Raw genomic sequence first — 20601 nt, forward strand, 5'->3', positions numbered from 1 at the left:
TGGAGACGAAATGGGTTGTTTGTCAGATGGCCTGAGATTGATTCCCTGTTGCTTTTTTTGTATTTGTGCTCTCTCTCCCCTCACTTGCTGACCTTGGAAACACGGGCACTCCTGGCACTTTGGGACTGCACCATATTGATCTACACACAACAGCTGTAAGTACAGACATTATCTCTATGCCGTTAATAACTTCACTGATATATAAATTAAAGCAACACCTATGATAAGATTTTTTTTTATTAACAGATTGGTACTGCCAACATAATGTATTTTATGGCTTCAGTTGTTATATGTTAGAGAGGAGCAGCAATCACAATCCATACAGAAAACATCATATAACTGGGGAATGCTAGGGATGCCCGGTAAATTCAAAGATTTTAATCATCAATTTAGAAAAGTTGACCCACATTTTGTCAGTCAAATATCTGCACTGCTGTATTGTTTATTTATGCTGTGTCATTGCAAACATAGCATGCAGGAGAAACAGCCTGGCAGGCTGTAAACTTTACATAACCAGTCTCAAAAATTACTCTCCATCATCCAAGGTTTTACTTGGATCTGAATCATCTACAGAGGTCTCCTCCTCCTCAAGACTAATTGACCCTGTATGAAACCGTTTTAAACACTGAATAAAGCAGTCCCTTATTAAAATGTGTTTCTATGATGCTCTTCTGCAGGGCTTCAGGGATCAAAATCTTTAATTTGGTTCATTGATGTAGTCTTAAGTATGTAGTCTGTTGGTGGGACATTAAAATGTTTCCTTCAGTCAATTCTTCTAAAAAATGGATAAACATACATCTTACAGGTAAAACCTGAGAGTGTTGTAGGCTGATATATGACTTTGATGTGAGGCTGAACTGAAAAATGAAAGAATGAATATTGTAGTTTAGCAGAGAACAGCCAAATGTGATCCAGTGGACACAATTCTGTGTCCGGTACTTTCCTAATGATGCACAAACACATATCAAATATTTCCATTTCATATAATGGTTTTGTCTTGATTTTTTTTATTTAAAGATTATTTTTTGGCTGTTGCTTTAAGACGGAACAGCTGAAGAGAGACAGGACATATGGGAAACAAAGAGTGGGGATGACGTGCACCAAAGTGCCTTGTCAATCATGTCAGTTTGTTGAGCAGAAAAAGGTTTGAATCTATATGGGAACAAAAAGACTCAGATGATTAGACGACTGGAAGTGTTGGAACTCTACAGTGTTCAAACTTTTCTTTTAAGCTTTGCAGCTGAAGCAGGGGTGCAAGATCACATTTCTTTGTGGTTTTTGATGTCATTTTTTTACTCTCTTACAGCAGCAAAAGAATCTGGAAGGATATGTTGGCTTTGCAAGCCTCCCAAACCAAGTGTACAGGAAGTCTGTGAAGAGGGGCTTTGAATTCACCCTGATGGTCGTCGGTAAGAACACGCTGCTCAGCCCCTCTGTCTGCTCTTGTTTTATATGAATCATTTCATTGTATTTTTTGCGGTTGGTGTTTTAAAGTCTGTCACTGTGTTGTCTCTTAAGGAGAGGGGCAGATTGTGTGTGTGCAGCCAAAAGAGACATGCCTTTAGCTGTGTAGTGTTAATTGCTGAGTCAAAGAGGAGGGGACCATTGCATTGCTGTTTTTTGTATTAATCTTCATGTCAGATCCTTGACACTATCCCACCAGAACAGAAACACTTGAAATGTATTTATTTAAAGCTGCTCTCAGCAAATTAAAAATGCAGACATTCTTTTAAAAATGCCTGGATGTGGTGTTTGACACCCGGCCAAGATCCTCCTCGGCTGATCTGTCCCTGTTTGGAGGGAAAAAGTCCTCGGGTCAAAGCCATTTCCTGTGGTGGGACCAACAGAGTTTGTAACCAGCATGCCTCTAAGAATAGCGTATCTCCCGTTGTGTTCTCTACATTTCGGTTCTACAGGCTTCTTGCTTCGCGTGCTGCTGATACATTTCACTTAATGTGGAGTCTTTTCATTTCTGTTTAGAGCTGCAATGTTTAATCACCAACTATTTGGTAATCCATTAATCGGTTAAACAAAAATGGCGAAATGTCAGCTTCTACAATGTGTATAGTTCATGATTTCTTCACTCCTTTATGACCGTAAACTGAATATCTTTGGGTTGCTGTTATTAGGTATGTGTATTAGAACATCCTCATGATGAAGCACTTTGGTTTCCTGTTCTTTGCGGTGTCTTTTGTAAAAGCTGCTGGCTGGTAACCAGGTGGTCCTCTGGGGCCTGTAAAAGCTTCAATGTGTTTGTAACAAAAAGCTGCATTTTGGGAATAATTTCAGAAGAGATACAAATGGCGTTGCATCTTACAACAAAGACAGTAGAGGAGGTCCTCTGGGCTTTGTGGTACTTAAATGGCTGCCATTGTTTTTGTGGTATCATCACACACACACACAATATTCAGCTTTTCTTGGCTCCTACGAGCTGTGAGCCCACATGTCCCCGCCGCGAATGCAGTGCGTCACCAGTGTGCTGTGAAAAGAGGAAAGGAGGATGAAAGATAGAGGAAGGGAAGGAGAGAGAGATGGGACGGGTATTGCCAGCAGTGACTGGCACGCCTGCTCTGCCCATTCCTCGTGACACACATGACCCAACAACCTGTTCAGTTAACACATTGCAGAGCAGCTCTTTTAACAGGGCTGTCATCACTTCATACTGCTGTAAAATTAACAAGCACATACCCATAGCGCATAGAGACACGCTGCGTGTAAAGTGTTCAACAAACAAGCTACAATACAAGTTTTACACATTACCCTCTGACTGAAGCTCTGGTGTTAATGGTGGCTTGTTAAATATTGACTTGTGGCTGTCAGCCAAGGCAGGCAGTGTCAGTGGTCATTTCCACTAATGATTCTTTTCATTGGGAGCTTGGAAACTGTGCGCACAATGGCCAACCAAGCTTGAGAAGCCTCCCGGACCACACAGCCAGTCAGCTGCACATAACAAGAGGCATTGTCTGTGTTGTTTCCTTAGCCTTTCAACTGTTAAACCAAATGGATTAATGTGTTGGGCAAATGTCAGTATCATCCTTGGAAAGAGACATGTCCTTTGATTGCCATAAACAATGTCAGCAGTGACCTTTGAATGGGTAAAATACAAGGTGTTGGGTGTCTTGTGCTATAGATGTTGAATATTTTGTAAGTAATGCAGTGCTTTAAAGTCCAAACAATGTTCTTACAATAACAGGAAGAGTACAGATCACACTGTTCCTGAAATACTGATTTGTTTTCTTCTTCTGCTTTTCTCCAGGTGAGTCAGGGTTGGGCAAATCCACGTTGATCAACTCCCTCTTCCTGACAGACCTGTATTCAGCAGAGTATCCTGGACCCTCGCATAGAATCAAAAAGACCGTACAGGTACATTTTGGAAAATAAATTATGAGAGTTAGAGTATAGAGTTGAATTTGGCACAGGTATATTACAGCACTAAGAAGACCGAATATCAGAGTGAAAAATGGTGTTGCACTTTGGCTTGTAAACCTCCCTTAAACCACCAGCAGCTTTGGAAGCTTTCCAAACCATCACTTTAACGTTTTATTTGAAAGTGTGGCAACAAAACCAACAAATACTGAGTCTGTAGCGTCTCATAGTTCATCTGTCGTAATGACATACATGCCTACTTAATTATCGTTTTTTTCCCAGTGTTTTCTCAACAGTCTAGCTCCCACGTAGATTAACTACTCTAAAGTCTTCTAAGATTAATCCAGTAACATTAAAGTTCTTGGCCCAACAGTTAGAGCAGCAACTGGGTCAGTAACATGAAGTATGCGCTGTTTATAAAACATAGTGATTTATAGTACAGTTCCAGAGTAGATTGGAGCATTTACACTTGAGCTTCTGAATATAAATTTAACGTTTCTTATCAAATGATCAGTAAACAAATTTCAGATTATGATTGTAAAACATTTTTTAAATTGTATCCCTTTTAATTTCCTATTTGCACTTTGAATTTAGTTATCACCAAAAATATGATACATAGCCGAGAACCTGGGCTTATTAAAAGAAATACACGTCACCAAACGTCCTGCAAACTGATGAAAAAACAATAGCTGCTCTTAAAGTGGCAGTAAGCAACATGAACGTTCCAGTGAAAAATATTCCACCTCTCTGTATCAGTCTGCTACACCAGACATGCACGCGCATTTTGCAACTAGTGTGTGCCGCGCAGCCGTTGTGTGGTCCGTCTCTCTGCAGCACCAAGCAAAGAGAGAGAGACAGGAGAGATGCTGTTTATTCCAAAAAGTGCACTTTATTGCTGCAAAATCTTCAAGCACTACTAAAGTTTTCATTATAGTTATGATTCTTGTTGTGGAGCTCCTTTTTACCTGTAGGTGTTTGAGCTTAGTGCTACTGTAAGCTGTCAAGAAGGAAGAGGGCAACCTCTGCATCGCTCTTCGGCCACTTACACTCCCATTCGTCTGATCCCTCTTTTTATTTAGGGCTCTCTTTGTCGCTTTTTTTCTCCTCCAAGGTCGTCCTTCTTTTTGCTTCATTAGCAGTATATGCCATTGTCGGCAAAGGAGGTACAGGAAGTTTACCGAACGTTGCCATAGCTCCTGACTGTACAAAATAGCATCATCCGACTTCCACGTGACTGACACAGAGGTTGTGTCAGAGTCGCTGTGATTGGCTTGTTACGTGGAAATCTAACCCTGATTGGTTGTTTGATTCAGACTGGACAAACTTTTTTAACAAACCAAATACAAAAAAAAGACAAAGAAAGTGATTTTTATGTGACTTTCTTGAATTAAATACAGCTCTGTAAAAGCTGACTTGATTTGAAAAAAATAGGTTTTAACAAACTGTGAAGATGTTTGATTGACGCTTTAGAGGTGCAGTATAACCTTAGTTTCTCTGGATGGGTTAAACAGGTCAGACTGTCAGCTGCGGCCATAAATGCCATCCTCCCCAATTACACAACGTTGTTCTAAAACTTAAGTGCCTCAAGTGCTGCACTTTATCTGTCTGGCTCCTGACTGACAGCACTGCTATCTCCAGATGCGTGTGTGCTTCTCTGGTTTCTCAGCATAGCTAGCTAATAGCACAGTGTGTGTCGGCGTGTTGCTACATGCTGCTAGCTTTAAGTGTTTTCTGTGTGAAATATATCATCAGCCTACAGTCATTATGATTTTACAGCCCTCCTTCTATACTATGCTTTCATATGTTTTTATTAATTAATGCTTTGTTTTAAAGGCAGAGTTTGTGACAGAAGTAAACACAGTGTGACCTTCATTCTCTCTCCTGTGTTAGGTGGAGCAGTCTAAAGTTTTAATAAAGGAAGGAGGCGTCCAGCTGCTGCTCACGATAGTTGACACTCCAGGGTTTGGAGATGCTGTCGACAACAGTAACTGGTAAGAGTGGCAAAATATAAGTTGCTCTCTCCCTTTCATAAATCAGTTGGTACTTCTGGGTCTGTTTCTTAACAAAAGCTTAATTTCACTATGCAGCTGGCAGCCAATCATCGACCACATAGACAGCAAGTTTGAAGACTACCTGAACTCAGAGTCCAGGGTGAACAGACGACAGATGCCTGACAGCCGGATCCACTGCTGCCTGTACTTCATCGCCCCCTCGGGACACGGGTTAGTCACTTTTTTATGCCCTTATTTACTTGTATGGTATGGATAGAGCTAGTGAGAATCAAGCTCTTTAATTTCACTTCCTGGACATATAAAATCGATGCATATTTCCACGTAAGAGAGGCCCTTTTCATTACAGCTCAAAGTTTCATTGCATTGGCCGCCATATCAGTAATCAATAGATATTTCCCCTCTGTAATAAGTATTTATATCAGTCTAAAAATCCCATTTTGCACTGGCGCCTGGAAAATCAAGGGAAAGGCAGCCAATAAAGCTCTTCCCTTCTGCTTCTGAAGCAGCTCGGTGGCCGACAGCATGAAGCTGAGGTCATGCGGGGCAGCTCCTGAATGTGTGCAGTAAATATATGTGTGTTGTCTAACTCTATCTCCTGCGACTGCTCCCCCAGGCCATTGCTCTAAATGATCTTGTGTGAACTGAGGCAGCCTGTCTTGCAAAACAGGGGTTAAAACTCTGAGCTTGTAGAAGGGGAAAAATGGGGGAGGACTCAGGCGATGCATTTGAAGACACTGGCAGACAGCCCGGTTTATGATACTGATCGCCAAATGTTTCAAAAAGACATGACGGTGTGGAATTTTAATTCTAATGCTTATTATTCACAAGTCCCCAGATCTTTGTTGACAGCTCAGAAGTGTTCGTCTTGTTTTTCTTTAAGTGAGTGTACGTGTCTGTTTTGTGATGCACAATTCAGTCAAAGAGCAGAAAGAGTGGGAGTATTGAAAGTGAGAAACTTCAGAGGTTATTTCCTGCCATGGAAGAAAAGCTGTTGTTTGGTTCATTGAAATGCATATATGGGTTTAAATTCATGCTAATATGACAGCTTGCATCAAATCAAGGCTCTTAAGGTTCACAAAGGAGCTTGTGCTGTTTATCATTATAGGACAGGATTGTGCTGTGAGGAGCTCACCAATTTGCGTTGATACATTTATTATCCGTGTGCTCGCATGCCCTTAAAGCTGTTGACCGTGACTGACTGTAAACAATGAAGAAGCCTCTTTTATCCTCATGTTTTTTTCCCCCCCTCCTTCCTCGATCTGTCCATCCGTCTGTCCTCTCTGTGAGACATTGTGTTTGTACAAGTCTGTCCTCTGTACGCACACAAGCTGTACTTGAGCCTTGAGGATGGGCAGCGTATGTTCTCTCACAGACACACACACGCGCACACACAGAATGCCCTCATAACAGCAGCCGAGTGCTCTCACTCACAAGCACAATGACCTCCAACACTGAGAGACAATCTGGACATTGAGCTCCCAGCTGAACTCTGGTGACTGGTTTTCTTAAAGTTTTGAGGTCATTGAGGAAAAGATCACACGCTTTAGTCTCTGTTGTTTGTTTTCTGACAAGGTGAACATCAGTTAGTAGAGTTGAAACCATAAGTTAAATAATTGATTCCCATTAGATCGCTCCCTCCAGGTGGGAAATGAGTCTTTGCCTCAAGTGAAGGAGTTCAAGTATCTCGGGGTCTTGTTCACGAGTGAGGGAAAAATGGATTGTGAGATTGACAGATGGATCGGTGCAGCATCAGCAGTAATGCAGGTGTTGTGCCGGACCGTTGGTGTTGAAGAAGTAGCTGAGCCTGAAGGCAAAGCCTTCGATTTACCAGTCAATCTATGTTCCAACCCTCACCTGTGGTCATGACCTTTGGGTAGTGACAGAAAGAATGAGGCTGCGGATACAAGCGGCCAAAATTAGTTTCCCCTGTAGGGTGGCCGGGCTCGGCCTTAGAGATAGGGTAAGAAGCTCGGACATGCGGAGGGGGCTCGCAGTAGAGCCGCTACTCCTGCGTATCGAAAGGAGCCAGTTGAGGTGGTTCAGGCATCAGATTAGGATACCTCCTTGGTACTTCCCTTTGGAGGTTTTCCGGGCACGAGACCCCGGGGCAGACCCAGAGCTCGCTGGAGGGATTATATATCCCGTCTGGCCTAGGAACGCCTCGGAATCCCCCAGGAGGATCTGGAAAATGTGGCTGGGGAGAGGGACGTCTGGGTCAACTCGCTTAGCCTGCTGCCACTGGGACCTGGCCCCGGATAAGCGGAAGAAAATGGATAGATGGATTATTTTGTTCTTTTGACCAAGTGCAGCTATAAAATATTTATAAGCAAACATTTAGTAGTGAATTGTTTGTCAGTTGTCTCATATTTCTGTTAGTTGTTAAGTGCTTGTTGCTTTTTGCACCAGCTATCATTACTTTTCCTTTTCATTTTAAAAGGTTTATAAAAGCCAGTTCATATGCAACAGCATCAATTATGTCCCCTGTTAATGTTGGTAGAAAGATCTTCAGTACAGTTGTTCATAAGACAGAAATGTTTTTCCTTCCTGCTCTTCTTCCACATAATAGAAATTGTGTTATCAGCTGTTGCATCCAGGTTTTTCTAAGCGAGTCGGTGAAGCTCTGAGCTGTAAACTGACCTGCGTGGCTGTTGGCGACGTGACAAACATCCCACTCTCAATACCCTTAATAAAACGGCATCAGATTCCGCTTCAGGGCAGATTGTGACTCAGAGGGAAATGTCCGCTTTGCTGTTAAAGAATCAAAGACGTATTAAATGAAAACAAAATGCAAAGTGAATGCATGGATATAACTAATGGGGAGTGTTATGTTCAGCTCAAAAACTACTGAGAATAGCTAAGCTTTCTCACGACTACAAGGTCATGCTCTGAGACATTACAAACATTACTCAGCGCTCCTTTGCTATATTTAGTTTTGCTCCACTTATCCCTATTTTGCCACAGAAGGAGCTTACCAAGAAAAAATGTAAATCCAAAGCCAGTCAGCCCCGAAATATCTTATTTACTCCTAAAACAACAAAGCATTAAACTCCAGAACAGTTTTATTAATTGAGTTATTCCTCAAATGTGCCTTCTGACTTGAAAATAACAGATATGAGTACTTAAAGTAAAGCGTTATTTGAAATGACTTGTCACAGCTTGCAGTATGCAGTTAAACTACATGTAAATCTGTGTCTTTATCTCTGCAGGCTGAAGCCCTTGGACATCGAGTTCATGAAACGGTTGCATGAGAAAGTCAATGTCATCCCGCTGATCGCCAAAGCAGACACCCTCACCCCGGAGGAATGCCAACAGTTCAAGAAGCAGGTCAGTTGTTTCCACAGCTGCATAAGACTTTGCAGAAAAAGTATCTAACAGCACTTTTTTTATTACTGTGCTCATCGTTAAGATGGTGTAAATGTGCCTCACAAAGCAAAGCCAAATAAAGCAGATCCTCTTTAGTGTGAGGATGTCCTGCACTGTTTGGAAGGTTCTTCTCTAAATCATACATGCACACAAATAAAAAGGAAGGATTGATGTGTTCTTTTTATAAGTTGTAGCATTGCAAACTGTTCCTTCTTGCAATGTGCTGTGATGTGCAACAAGCATAATTATAAATCTCATATAACTTGATATATCTGTGTAAAAGGGCCAGATCGCCGATTTTCAACCTCAGTCCTATCATGCTATCATGGGGAGCTGATGCCATCATGGTAGAAAAAAATGCAATTTCGCTCTGTGCATCAGATGGAGCGTTTTACGTAGTCTGGTTGAAGGCCAGGGAGCTCGTTAAACTACACTTCCTCCGCCTCCAATGGCGTGTCTCGTTCCAAATCGTCAGGTTTGAAATGTAGACTGCAGACCCAAAGAGTTTTTAGGCGATCCACCGGTATATTCTCGTCGTGTTTCAGATTCTGTACCGCTCTGAGACATTGCCTGCAGCGATCAATGTCCTTGACTGGAAAACGATAGTATTTCTCTCAAGCGTCTCTCGCTGGGCCTTTCCTTTCAGAGAGAGGGACACAATGCATGCTGGGTGTTGTAGGAATATAGAATGGGTGAAACCACAAGCTGTTTGTACAACTTTCTCCACAGCTATGGCACCAATTTGAAATATAATTGCTTCTGTCGATTACAGAGAACACAAGCTTTGACTGACAGTGGATTTTTCCTTTAAAATAAATTCATTTTAGTCTCTGCGGGTTCTTTTTTTGTTTTGCTCTTATCAGACGTTACAAAAATCATCTTCTCTCTTCCTTGTAGATCATGCGGGAAATCCAAGAACACAAAATTAAAATCTATGAGTTCCCCGAGACAGATGATGAAGAAGAGAACAGGCTGGTGAAGAAGATCAAGGTACTGTACATCACCTGACAGGTCATATTACATTTGTGTACCTGTATGTTCCACTTGTATTCATTATGCTAAATATTGTTGTTTCATTGTTTTTTTTACACTAGGACAAGTTGCCGCTGGCTGTAGTAGGAAGCAACACCATCATTGAGGTGAACAGCAAAAGGGTCAGAGGGAGACAATACCCCTGGGGGGTTGCAGAAGGTAGGAACGTTTGGTTAGTTCAATATAACCTCTGTGAAAAGTGCTTAAATACTCAGTCAGTTAAAGAAAGTAGGACAAAGTGATGCATCCAAACACATATGAGCAACTGATTAAAACAGTAGGAGACTTAAAAATGATCCAACATTATCCGTATGAAAAGTTCTTCATGACATGACATCTTTCTTAAAAACAGGAACTTAACATTACTAATGTTCCCGTGTTTCACTGCAGTGTTATAAACAAGGTTACATGTTTATTATTGTGATGAATGCATGACTCACTTCTTGTTTTTACTTCTAGTTGAAAACAGTGACCACTGTGACTTCACCATCCTCAGGGACATGCTCATCAGGTACTAAAAATGGTTCTTTCTCCTCTCTGGTTTTTTTTTGTCGTTAATAAACATTTTAAGGCTGTTCAACTTGTTTCTGAGGAGAGCAGGGCAGGTTCTCTCATAGTATACGATCTTGTTTTGCCTCAAAGGATGAATGAATAAAAGATACTGTTGCAGCTGAAAGAGCAGCAAAAGCATTTATCAGAGAGTATTTTGAATTCCTTGTCGTCTATTTGCAGAACTCACATGCAAGACCTGAAGGACGTAACAAACAACGTCCACTATGAAAACTACCGCAGCAGGAAGCTGGCTGCCGTCACCTACAACGGAGTGGACAACAACAGGGCTAAAGGTCAACTGTCCACCAAGTAAGTCCTGCACAAAGTTCAGTAAAGACAATAGCTGTATGTATTAACCAAAGTGGGATACATTTGTTAAACAGGGCATCTTAGAGCCATTATACTGTAAAGTATAACACCACTCAAAAAAGTGGGACGCTGTGTAAATAATAGGTACAATTTGCAGGTTTTTTATTATATTTGTTAATCAGTTTTTGCAGTTGATCCTCATCTAGATCACATGAAACTAATTAATGATGTCCTCAGGTTCTATACCACAGGGAAACACTGACATATTGTGATAGGATTATAAGTAATTCTAGGTCATATTGCCCCTACTTGTTTTCCTTCATACTTTTATACTTAGGAAACAGTCTGTATGTGTCTGTATGTACCAGTATGGTATTAAACATGACTGACTGTCCTGTAGAAAGTGATTGCAGATGACTGAGTTGTCACTTTAATACTTCTATCCGAATGTATTTATGTATTTAGGTTCTGGGTTACTTCAAAAGTTGGGAGAGTCGATTCGTCGTCCATTCACTCTCCGTCTGTGATGTTTGACAAACACTCATTGATTTTGCTTTTCGTCGTGGCCTCTCACTGTACTACTTTGCATAAAATCATGCCACTGATTCTCATCCAAAGCACCACGCTGCTTCCTCATTCATGTTGACACAAGCAAACGGCTAACTCACTCGGCCTAGCAGGCTCACACTGCTGATGCTAACACACAGCTGAACATTTGACAAACTCTGCTAATATATTCAACACCCAGCTAACGAGGCAGACAGTGTTTTATTTCCTGAGCTTTTGTTTTATATTTTGCAGAGAGAAAAAAAGTAGCTGAAATCACAGAACACGTCTAGAAGAGTGTCGTTTTTTTTAAGTGCATGAGCTCATTATTGCATGCTGTGTGTGTGTCTGTGCGTGTGTGCGCGTGTGTTTTGTTGTATGTGTTTTTGTTTTTTAGACTTGACACAGTTGAAGGAATGTAAGTGGTTATTTTTTCTTATTTTTTTAGAACCCTTGTGTCCTCTTCTCTCTCCCGTTGGCTGCATTTAGGTGGTTTCCTTTTCCATGTTGACTTAGGTCTGCCCCCCTCCTGCCCCTCCCTCCACACCCCCACCGACTTCCCTCTGTCAGCAGATTTTTCCAGGAACAGCAGGAGAAAAAATGTGAATTAACACATTTATGAAAGCAGTCGGCTATGAATGTGAAACCCCCCCCCCCCCCCCCCCAAACCTTTAATTCTTTACACTTGTGCATTCATTGCTGGTTCCACCTGCTGCTACCGCTTGGATTAATAAACGAGACCTGCGTATGAGGTGTATGGAGAGGTTAGGAGTGATTATTATATGCACAAAATCAACGTGATATATATATAAGCTACTTGAAGCTACAACTTTATAACATTTCTTAGGCCATGTGTCCACATAGCACCTTTTTCTGCACACGGTTTGTTTCTATGACAACGATAAGTTTAACTTAATACAGAGCGAACAAGAAGCTTACAACGTGTAGGCCGATCAAAGCACAACACTTGTACCAGCAACATTTTGTGTCTGGCCGATCTGCTCCCACAAATTGGCTCTATGCCTTTAATCGAGAGGACATCTGAAGATAGACAGGAAATACGGGGAGTAGAGAGTGGGGGGTGACATGCACCAAATGATCGCTAGACCAGGAGTCGAACCTGCGATCAGTGCGACGAGGACTGTAGCCTCTGTACATGGGGTGCCTGCTCCACCAACTGAGCTAAACCAGAACCCCGGGCTTTTTGGTCTCTATTGTGATACTGATTGTTTGTCATATCGTACCGCTCCGGGTAGACAGAAACGGCCCAAACAAGTTGCTCCACCATGTTTGGTGGTTACCAGGGTGACGAGTGGCGCCCCATCTGATTGGTTGCCTGAAAAAAAGCGGTGACGACATCAGAGCCTTTCTGAAAAGTTCAGGGATTTTCAACTGGAGGTGTTCAAAAAAAAAGGGGTGCAGCTTTTTCTGTCGGCGCATACGCTCTGTGCTCATTGGGAACAACTGAAAAAAGGTGCTATGTGGAAACTTATCGGGGTCACATTGGGTGGAACTCGTCTTCCTTTGAACCTAGAAAACATGCCTTCAGTGAGCTTTCCTCTCTATTGTAATGTCATTAAAATAGCCGGTTCAGAATCAAAATAACTTGATTACTGGCCAGACATACCTCTCCAACACATGCAACCTCTCCAAATGTCTCATGCCAGGTCTCTGTTCACTTCTGCAACAAAACATCCTGGTTTGCTTTACTAACATTTAACCTACAACCTGCACACAGCCGGTGTTCACAGGCTCCCTGCATTATTAGCTCTTTGGTCGTTCCTCCGCCCCTCAGAGATGTTTCATGGTCTGTTCCCTGTTCCTGTCACAGCCTTGTTGGATCCTGTCTTTCCTTAAACCTTACCTCATGTTAAATTTTCCTTCCTGATCCCTGGTATATTGTGTCTCCTGGGAATATGGGCTAATGTTCTCACAGTACTATTTTCTTTATGTACAGGCAGATTTCAGTCTGTTTGATGTCTTTCTGTCAGCTCTTGGAGACAAAACAATGAATATTTTACTTTCAGCTAGTAAGAAAAAACATTAAAAAGCTCCTTCTATTCTCCTCTCTTCATCATCTGTTTCTTATCTGCATGCAGAAACCTGCAAAAGGAGAATAAATATTAAAATAAGATTTCTGTTTGCAGAACAAATTGGGTCAAACAGCTGATACGAATTAGGTTTAAGAAATTAAATTATTATTTTGACAACTCTAGTGCAGGATGATGTTACTGTTCAAAGTGCATCAGCGTACTGCTAGCACTGGTCTTAATCTGTGTGTTTTTTATGTGTGTGCTCTCGCGTGCTCCCCGTGCAGGAGCCCCCTGGCCCAGATGGAGGAGGAGAGGCGAGAGCATGTGACTAAAATGAAGAAGATGGAGATCGAGATGGAGCAGGTGTTCGAGATGAAAGTCAAGGAAAAAGTGCAGAAACTCAAAGACTCTGAAGCAGAGGTAACACACACACACACACACACACACACACACACAGACAGAGAGAGAGGCTGGTTGCAGTTCATGTGAATTTACTCATATCTGTCTCATCTCCTTCCTTCCTCTTGTGCGGATGTGTTTCGGCAGTTAGAAGTGTGAGCGTGCTGTACGGGGGTGTTGCTGATTTGTTTAAATGGATGTTCTGTTTGCTAGTTCCCCTTTTTTGTCTGTGTTTAAAGTATTTGCCTCTGAAAGCAGGTATTAATATAAGGGCAATTTACATGCGTAGACATACAGACGGCAGAGAATCATCGTGTCTGTATTAAACAATATCTGTTGATGATGAAACCATGAGACATCTTTGTAAAATGTTTTCCACGTGTTTTAACTCACCGCAAAGCTTAGTCAAATCAGAGAAACAAGAAAGCCAAAACAACATTGTGCGGTCAACAAATGCAACAGCTGCAGAAATGTTTCGACTTTAACAGGTTTCCCAAAGACAGTTGGCCAGTCATGACTTCCTGTGTGCTTTAAAAGATGTACTGGTTGTAATTTGATGCTGCAAATGAACTGGAATATGAAGTCATAGCCAGGACTGAGCCTTAAAAACAATTAATGGAACTTTTAGTTTTCCTTCTCATGAATGTCGACAGTGAATTATGACTTTTCAGGCATTGGTAAATGTTGTCAGTTAAATTAAGAAAGGTCTCCTGCTTGCGGAGCTGTGCTGGCCGTGCCCAAATGTACCAGTATAGATTGAATGCAAGCGGATGCAGCCTCGACCTCTCTACTCTGCATTTTATACTCAGCCCGAGTATACACGGCTGAATCTCTGTCTGCAAAAACACTGTAAAATGTATCATGGGCATTAGAGTCCTCTGCGCTCTTATTTTGGGATGCTGTTTTAGCATTTAGGAAGTTTGCAATGTAAGCTAAGATGTAAAACTAATAATGGCACTGCAGCTACAGATTTTGCAGACACAGATTATCTGCAATAACAGCAGGCCTTTCTTACATTTCATAACAAAGTTGGATTGCTGCAGGTAAGATTAAAAATCGAAACATAATCCCTTGACGTGATTATTTTCTTTACGTAAATAGAAAAAGATGAAAGGGTTGCATTTGTGTCTAACAAATGTGGTGTGTTTGGCTTTTCCTTGATTCATTTACAATATTAACTTTTACCTCTCAGCCTTCAGTATCACTGAAAAAGGTGTTGCGTTGTGTAAAAAGCTCTGTTGTTTTAATGTCGTCCCGTCTGTAGGCTGGTCTTTTGGGTCCAAATTACATTGACATTGTCCCCTGTCCTCTCTGTAGCTTCAGCGGCGTCACGAGCAGATGAAGAAGAACCTCGAGGCTCAGCACAGAGAGCTGGAGGAGAAGAGGCGCGTGTTTGAGGACGAGAGAGCAAACTGGGAGGCCCAGCAGCGCCTGGAGCAGCAGAAAATGGAGGCCTCCAGGTACAACACACACTCACTGGAACAGAACATTTTTAAGTTCCTATATAATGAACAAAGTCATGCACTGTGGGACTGACACAGATCACAAGTTTTCAGTGGAGGGTATGTGGTGGACAGTAATTGATTAGTTCCAACTTAAGGTCGTATGACCCTGCTACAGAAGGATGCATTGGATTATCTCAAACTGCATCACAAATTGACTGACATAACATCTGTACCTGCTGGTCTGGAGTCCTTTAAAAAGCACTTCTATTTGTTACACATTCAGCTCCTTGTCAGTTACTGTTTTTGTCCACACTTTACGTCAGACTCCGGTCGAGTGGCCATTCAAGTCAAGTAGGAGATGCAGCTTGATCAAGCTACCAGCTGAAAAGATTCTTGATTGCTCAACAGTTTTGTTTCAGTATTTTTCTGCACCCTTAAATATTTGTAATTTAAATATGCAACAATGAAGGTATAATAAGATAGAAAAAAACAACCATTAGTTTTCATATATTAAAAGTTTAACTTCCATCCTACCTCAGATGATCTTCCTGCTCACAACTCTACAGTTTTGTGATTGCACGTTAGATTTTGATCCAAATCCAACATCTCCAACACCTTTTGTCTAACTCAGCCTCCCACTGAAACCAGTAAGAGCACACATAAAATAAATCTTTGGTCAAAACTCACGGACATATTCATCTGGTGACAATGATTTCCAAGTACACGTTGTCTTGTGGTCACAAGCCAAAAATGTTGGCCTCTGCCACAGACAATGTAGTGTACACTAAGGCTGTACTCATACTGCATACTGCGGCTCTAGTCTGATTCTTTTGGGGTCAATGTTTTCGATTTTTAAATGTGACCCTGCTAAGATGTCAGTGTGAACAGAAAGAAACGCGTGAGCAACCAAGAAGACGTCACATCTGCTGACATTCTGTTTCCATAAAACATGGATGGCTCTCGAGCGTTGGGAATTTGGATGTGCATAAACTTTCCATAAGAATCTCCATCACAGACGGGCAAAACGGACAAGAGTGGCAAATTTCTCTTGAAATGAGGCATTTCCCCAAATAGCAATTACTTATGCTATTTCGCCGTCTCTCCACTGCTGCGTGTCGTTGTCCTCCATGGTTAAACGGAAACAGGAAGTCGTCTTCTTCTTCTTCGTTAGAATCACTCCTGGCAATTTATTTATTTATTTAAACAGGAGAAGCCTTTTTTTTACGACAGTGTCCTGGCCAAAAGGCAGCAGCACATTTTAACAAAGTTTCAGACATGCAACACAACAATTACAAAAACAAGTCTACATATTCTGGGTCACATAGCGAGAGCCATTAATCAAAGCATCTACAACCTGATGCATGTTCGTCCAATGCCTTCGATCTACTTTTAAAAAGATTTTAAGAGATCGGCTCCCCCAGACCCAAATCCTCCTGCAGCAGATTCCAAGCAGCGGGAGCAGCGCACCTGAAACACCTTTTCCCCATTTCAAGACGCACTTTGGGGACAGATGGCAAAATGAAGCCTTGCGAGTGGGTCACAGAGCGAAGACTGTAGCTCCCAGCATTCAGAAATGCGCATATTACCAAGGCAACGCGGACCAATTCCGATTTAAGTGTTCAAGTACAAGTCGCATGCAGGTCACATGTTTTGGATTCCAAATTAGGTTCACATATTCAAGTAGCCCAGTCCCGAATTTCAGAAATGCATCTTTCTGCTGTTCACACTGATTTGAAAAAATGAGATCTGTGTCACACAGGGGAAAAGACATCAGAATGAATGCAGTATGAATGCAGCCTTAGGCATACAAAATGTGTTGGCCTGTGTTGGTTCTTTAATGATCTCTTATCTTACAGACATATCTGTCAAAGTGACGTGTGTGTGTTTGTGTTACGAATAGATCTATTCAGTAAAAGGGCTGAAATGTGTTTTTAAATTATAGTCCCTGGTGATACAGTATTGTGTCTGTCTCCTCTTCTGTAGGACTCTGGAGAAAAACAAAAAGAAAGGCAAGATCTTCTAAAGACAGTCGGCAGGACCACCCCAACTCGAGTTTTTTCTGTTTGCCAACGTTGCCGGTCAGGACGCCAGTGTGTGGCACTGACATCACCCACCTCCTCCTCCCTTTTCTCCCCCTCCCTCCCTCCTCTTTACCCTGTCCCTGCTCTGTCTGCCAGCACACCTGCGCTCCTGCTCCCCGCCACCAGAGGGGGTACTAGAGCTGGTATGTGAGGAGGTGGAGGGGGTCGTGTACTCCACATTAGAACTGCCACCACAGAGCCTCCTCGCTGCCTCGGGACTCATTATCATGAATGAATGTGTTTAATGTGCTGACAGAAATAAAACCCCCGTTTTAGAAAGGCCAAACCCACATTATTATTTTAATTATTATTATTATTATTGATGTTATTATTATTATTGTTGTTGTTATAACTGAATACTGTCCCCGCCCCTATTTGCTGCTCTCTTCTTTTCATCCCAAGGTTGCTTTTAAATGACTGATGTGTACAGTTTAGTGGAGAGAACTGCAGACAAAAAAACTTAACCCACGAGTCATGTGTGACTGTTGTACAATCAAGTTCTGGTGAATTGTATTTGTTTACAGGAAATATGAAAGTAACCGTATATGAACATTAACCTGCTCTTCTGTCGTGTATTAAAGTAAGACGAGGACAAGGCATTAACTAATCCTTTTTGTTTTGTTTTGAGTGTATCTGGTAAACCCTTAATAACCCTCTTCCTATGAGTGCGACAGTCTAAAATGAAACCGTGTCAACAAACTGAACTCAAGATTAAACAATAAAAATGCACCTTGGGCCTTTTTATAGATTTAAAAAAAATGGCTACATCTTTTTTCTGAAATGTAACGCTTTCTTTTTATCCTCTGTGTTTAGCTATTTCCACTAGCCTTGGACCACCATTTATAATTCATAAGTGTTATATTTCACTTTAGTTTATTTTTCTATATACCGAGCCAGCTGAAGTAATAACTTCTTTTGTATGTTTAGAAACTCCTCAGAGACTTGAGAGCAGCGTCCACTGTTGAAAAAGAAACACATTTTCACAGTTAACAGTGACCCTGGATGCTTAAAAGATAAAAACAAAATGTTTCAATCACTCTGCGGAAACGGATCAGTGAGAAATGAAGAGTCAACACCGCAATTTGCTTTGGCTATGTACTCCATCTCTGTATTTTTAATTTTATTTTTCATTTGTATTGTACAAAGTCACTTAATAAACCTGTGATGATATTAAGGAGTGGGATGACATTATTCTGAGATGATCCTTGAATTATGACTTCTTTTTCTCAAGTGCTGCATTTAAAGTTTGAGGTGTTGCATTCCAGTGTTTCAACACTAGATGGCGCCGTTAGCCTCAAATGTTTCAGCAATGGCATCCGTTTCAAACTGCTCTGTTAAATGTGACACTTATTTTGTAACATTGACATTCTGGTATGTTCTGACCCTTCAAAATAAGACTTTTTGACAATGAAAAAAACAAACGCAGATCTTGAATCTTGTATGCAGCTCACGGGGCTCCTGCAGGGATGAAATCATCTGTTACCAGGCAGATCCTCGCTGACATTGCCTTCCAGTTTATTGCATATTACTGTAGAATTATTATACCTTGATCCTCAAAGCCCCTTTTACCCATCAGACCCACAAAGGTCTGAAATTTATGCCCTGGACATAAACAAAAGTTGAAATGTTACTTCCATATCGATCTATCTAATCCATATCTTTGATATTTGATGTTGACAGCAAGCAAAATGATGATACTTACGTTTACGTGCTGTCTGCGTTCTTGCTGTTTTGGAAGAAAAAAATATAATTAGACTTAAGTGCAGCTGTCTTAAATATAAATACAGTATAAGCAGGTGTATAACAACATCAAATTACCCTACCGAATTCTTTCTTCCCCATTAGTCCGAGATATTGGCGTGGTCCCAGTTTTCTGGTCATTCTTCCTAAGAAATCTTGAATTCCTTCAGAGTTTGGCCCTTTGTTCTTCCATGAGACAGAAAAATATAAGAGGATTATCTCTTTATCTCCATATAAAAAAAATTATACTTAATTTTTAGCTGCAATTGAGTCAGAAAAATCATTTTCTACGCCTGAAAGAGAACAATCTGCTCTGAGTTTCTCAATTCAACAATCATAATGGAAACTCCGGTATAAAAACCTTAACATTAAAAGTAAAATCTAATTTAACATGTCTTACCTCTTCGAAGCCTTCTCTCCAGTTGTCAACATCCATTTCTTGGCAGAAGACATTTGTGAGAAGCAGCACAACTATGAGAACAAGTTTAAAGAGCTCCATCATCACAAACCGTGCGTAATTTCACCCAAATGCCTCCCAAATAAAAAAGATGAATCCTTTCAGCGTAGATCTAAGATGATTATAGATGTTAGTGTGCAGGACGTCTACAGTTCACTGCTGTATTATTTTAAAAGCTGATAGAGAGCAGAGAACAGTCTTCCCTATTGGTGTCCCATTGCGCCAAGGAGGTCCATTTGCGCACAAGGGCTTTTACGCACTGATGGAGTGGATGATGTCGATCGTTTCTGGCAATTATTCTGTGAGTCACGAGGCGTTATTAAGACATTTGTTATGAAAATATGTTTGTTTTTATACACTGGACCTATGGATAGATAAAAACGGAACTAAGATGATTTAGACTACTGCATACAGCAGGTCACTGGGCTGAACAATGAGTAACATTTTAACTCAAGTGCAAATCTTACTTCATGGCAGTAGGTATAATGTCTGTTTAAAGTCACAAATAAGAAAAAGAAGTCAAAGAAAAGCCCAAACTATGAAATCTATTTATTTTTAAACTAGAAATACAGGAATTGAAGCTGTTGTTTTGATCACTCAGTACAGGCCATAATACAATAGGGATCTTTACAGTATCAAGTAATGAAAGAAGCATTCTATAAATTACCCAATAGTATTGTGCTGTTATTGCTGATGCATATGTAAGTGTAAACAACTATTTTTAAAAGTTGGTTAAAAAGGGGATTCTTGCTTTATAAGGTGGTTGGTTACATCTATAAAGTAGTCTTCTAAGGTGATCATACACTTTATTTATCAAGGTATTTTAATCCGCTGTTATATTATGAGCTATTTGAACTTTATTTAGCCGGCTTGACAATCTAACCTTCTGAATCTGTACCGTAATAAAGAAACGACTGTATACTTCTCAAATAAATGTTGTTAAATCATCCACAATACAGACAGAGGATTAGACAAATAGAGCTAAATCATTGCACATTTTACATATTACATATAAAAAGCTATTGAGAATACCCTTTGACTTGAAACAAAGTAAATATGAATACCTAAATAATTTTACACACAGAACAAGAAGAGTCAGGTACACGCAGACTAGGCCAAAATGTGCATTGTTTTATTCATTTCGGCAAAAAAATCTTTAAATCTCGCGAGAACAGCTATTTTTGTTACGCCAATCAGAAATTAGCATGTATTGTTGCTAAAAGATTTATTTACAACTACATAAACAGGCTATTCCACAGCATAGAC

The 20601-nt window shown here is 40.9% G+C and overlaps 2 protein-coding genes across 4 annotated transcripts; one reads left to right on the top strand and one right to left on the bottom strand.

The window, feature by feature from the left end:
* Positions 1-106: 106 nt before the first annotated feature.
* Positions 107-18308, top strand: septin7b (septin 7b). Of its 3 annotated transcripts, XM_069656531.1 has the most exons (14): positions 107-155; positions 1307-1409; positions 3257-3363; positions 5257-5357; positions 5454-5588; positions 8585-8702; positions 9639-9731; positions 9836-9932; positions 10233-10284; positions 10506-10634; positions 11578-11598; positions 13498-13633; positions 14930-15072; positions 17041-18308. In XM_069656531.1, the coding sequence occupies exons 2-14, from the start codon at positions 1400-1402 to the stop codon at positions 17078-17080; spliced, it is 1182 nt and encodes a 393-aa protein (XP_069512632.1). In that variant the 5' UTR covers positions 107-155; positions 1307-1399; the 3' UTR covers positions 17081-18308. The 3 variants fall into 3 exon arrangements, with proteins under 3 accessions (XP_069512632.1, XP_069512633.1, XP_069512631.1); XM_069656532.1 differs by lacking the exon at positions 11578-11598 and having other exon boundaries at positions 111-155; XM_069656530.1 differs by lacking the exons at positions 107-155; positions 11578-11598 and having other exon boundaries at positions 1317-1409.
* Positions 18302-19377, bottom strand: LOC138584330 (protachykinin). The gene is made up of 5 exons (XM_069656533.1): positions 19279-19377; positions 18962-19064; positions 18841-18864; positions 18684-18740; positions 18302-18596 (listed from the first exon to the last, which is right to left on the bottom strand). The coding sequence occupies exons 1-5, from the start codon at positions 19375-19377 to the stop codon at positions 18586-18588; spliced, it is 294 nt and encodes a 97-aa protein (XP_069512634.1). The 3' UTR covers positions 18302-18585.
* Between the last annotated feature and the right edge of the window lie 1224 nt (positions 19378-20601).

This window comes from Semicossyphus pulcher, unplaced genomic scaffold (assembly GCF_022749685.1).
Source record: "Semicossyphus pulcher isolate SPU_LCO1_2020_fin unplaced genomic scaffold, fSemPul1.0.p SCAF_9, whole genome shotgun sequence".
In the NCBI taxonomy this organism is placed as follows: Eukaryota; Metazoa; Chordata; class Actinopteri; order Labriformes; family Labridae; genus Semicossyphus; species Semicossyphus pulcher.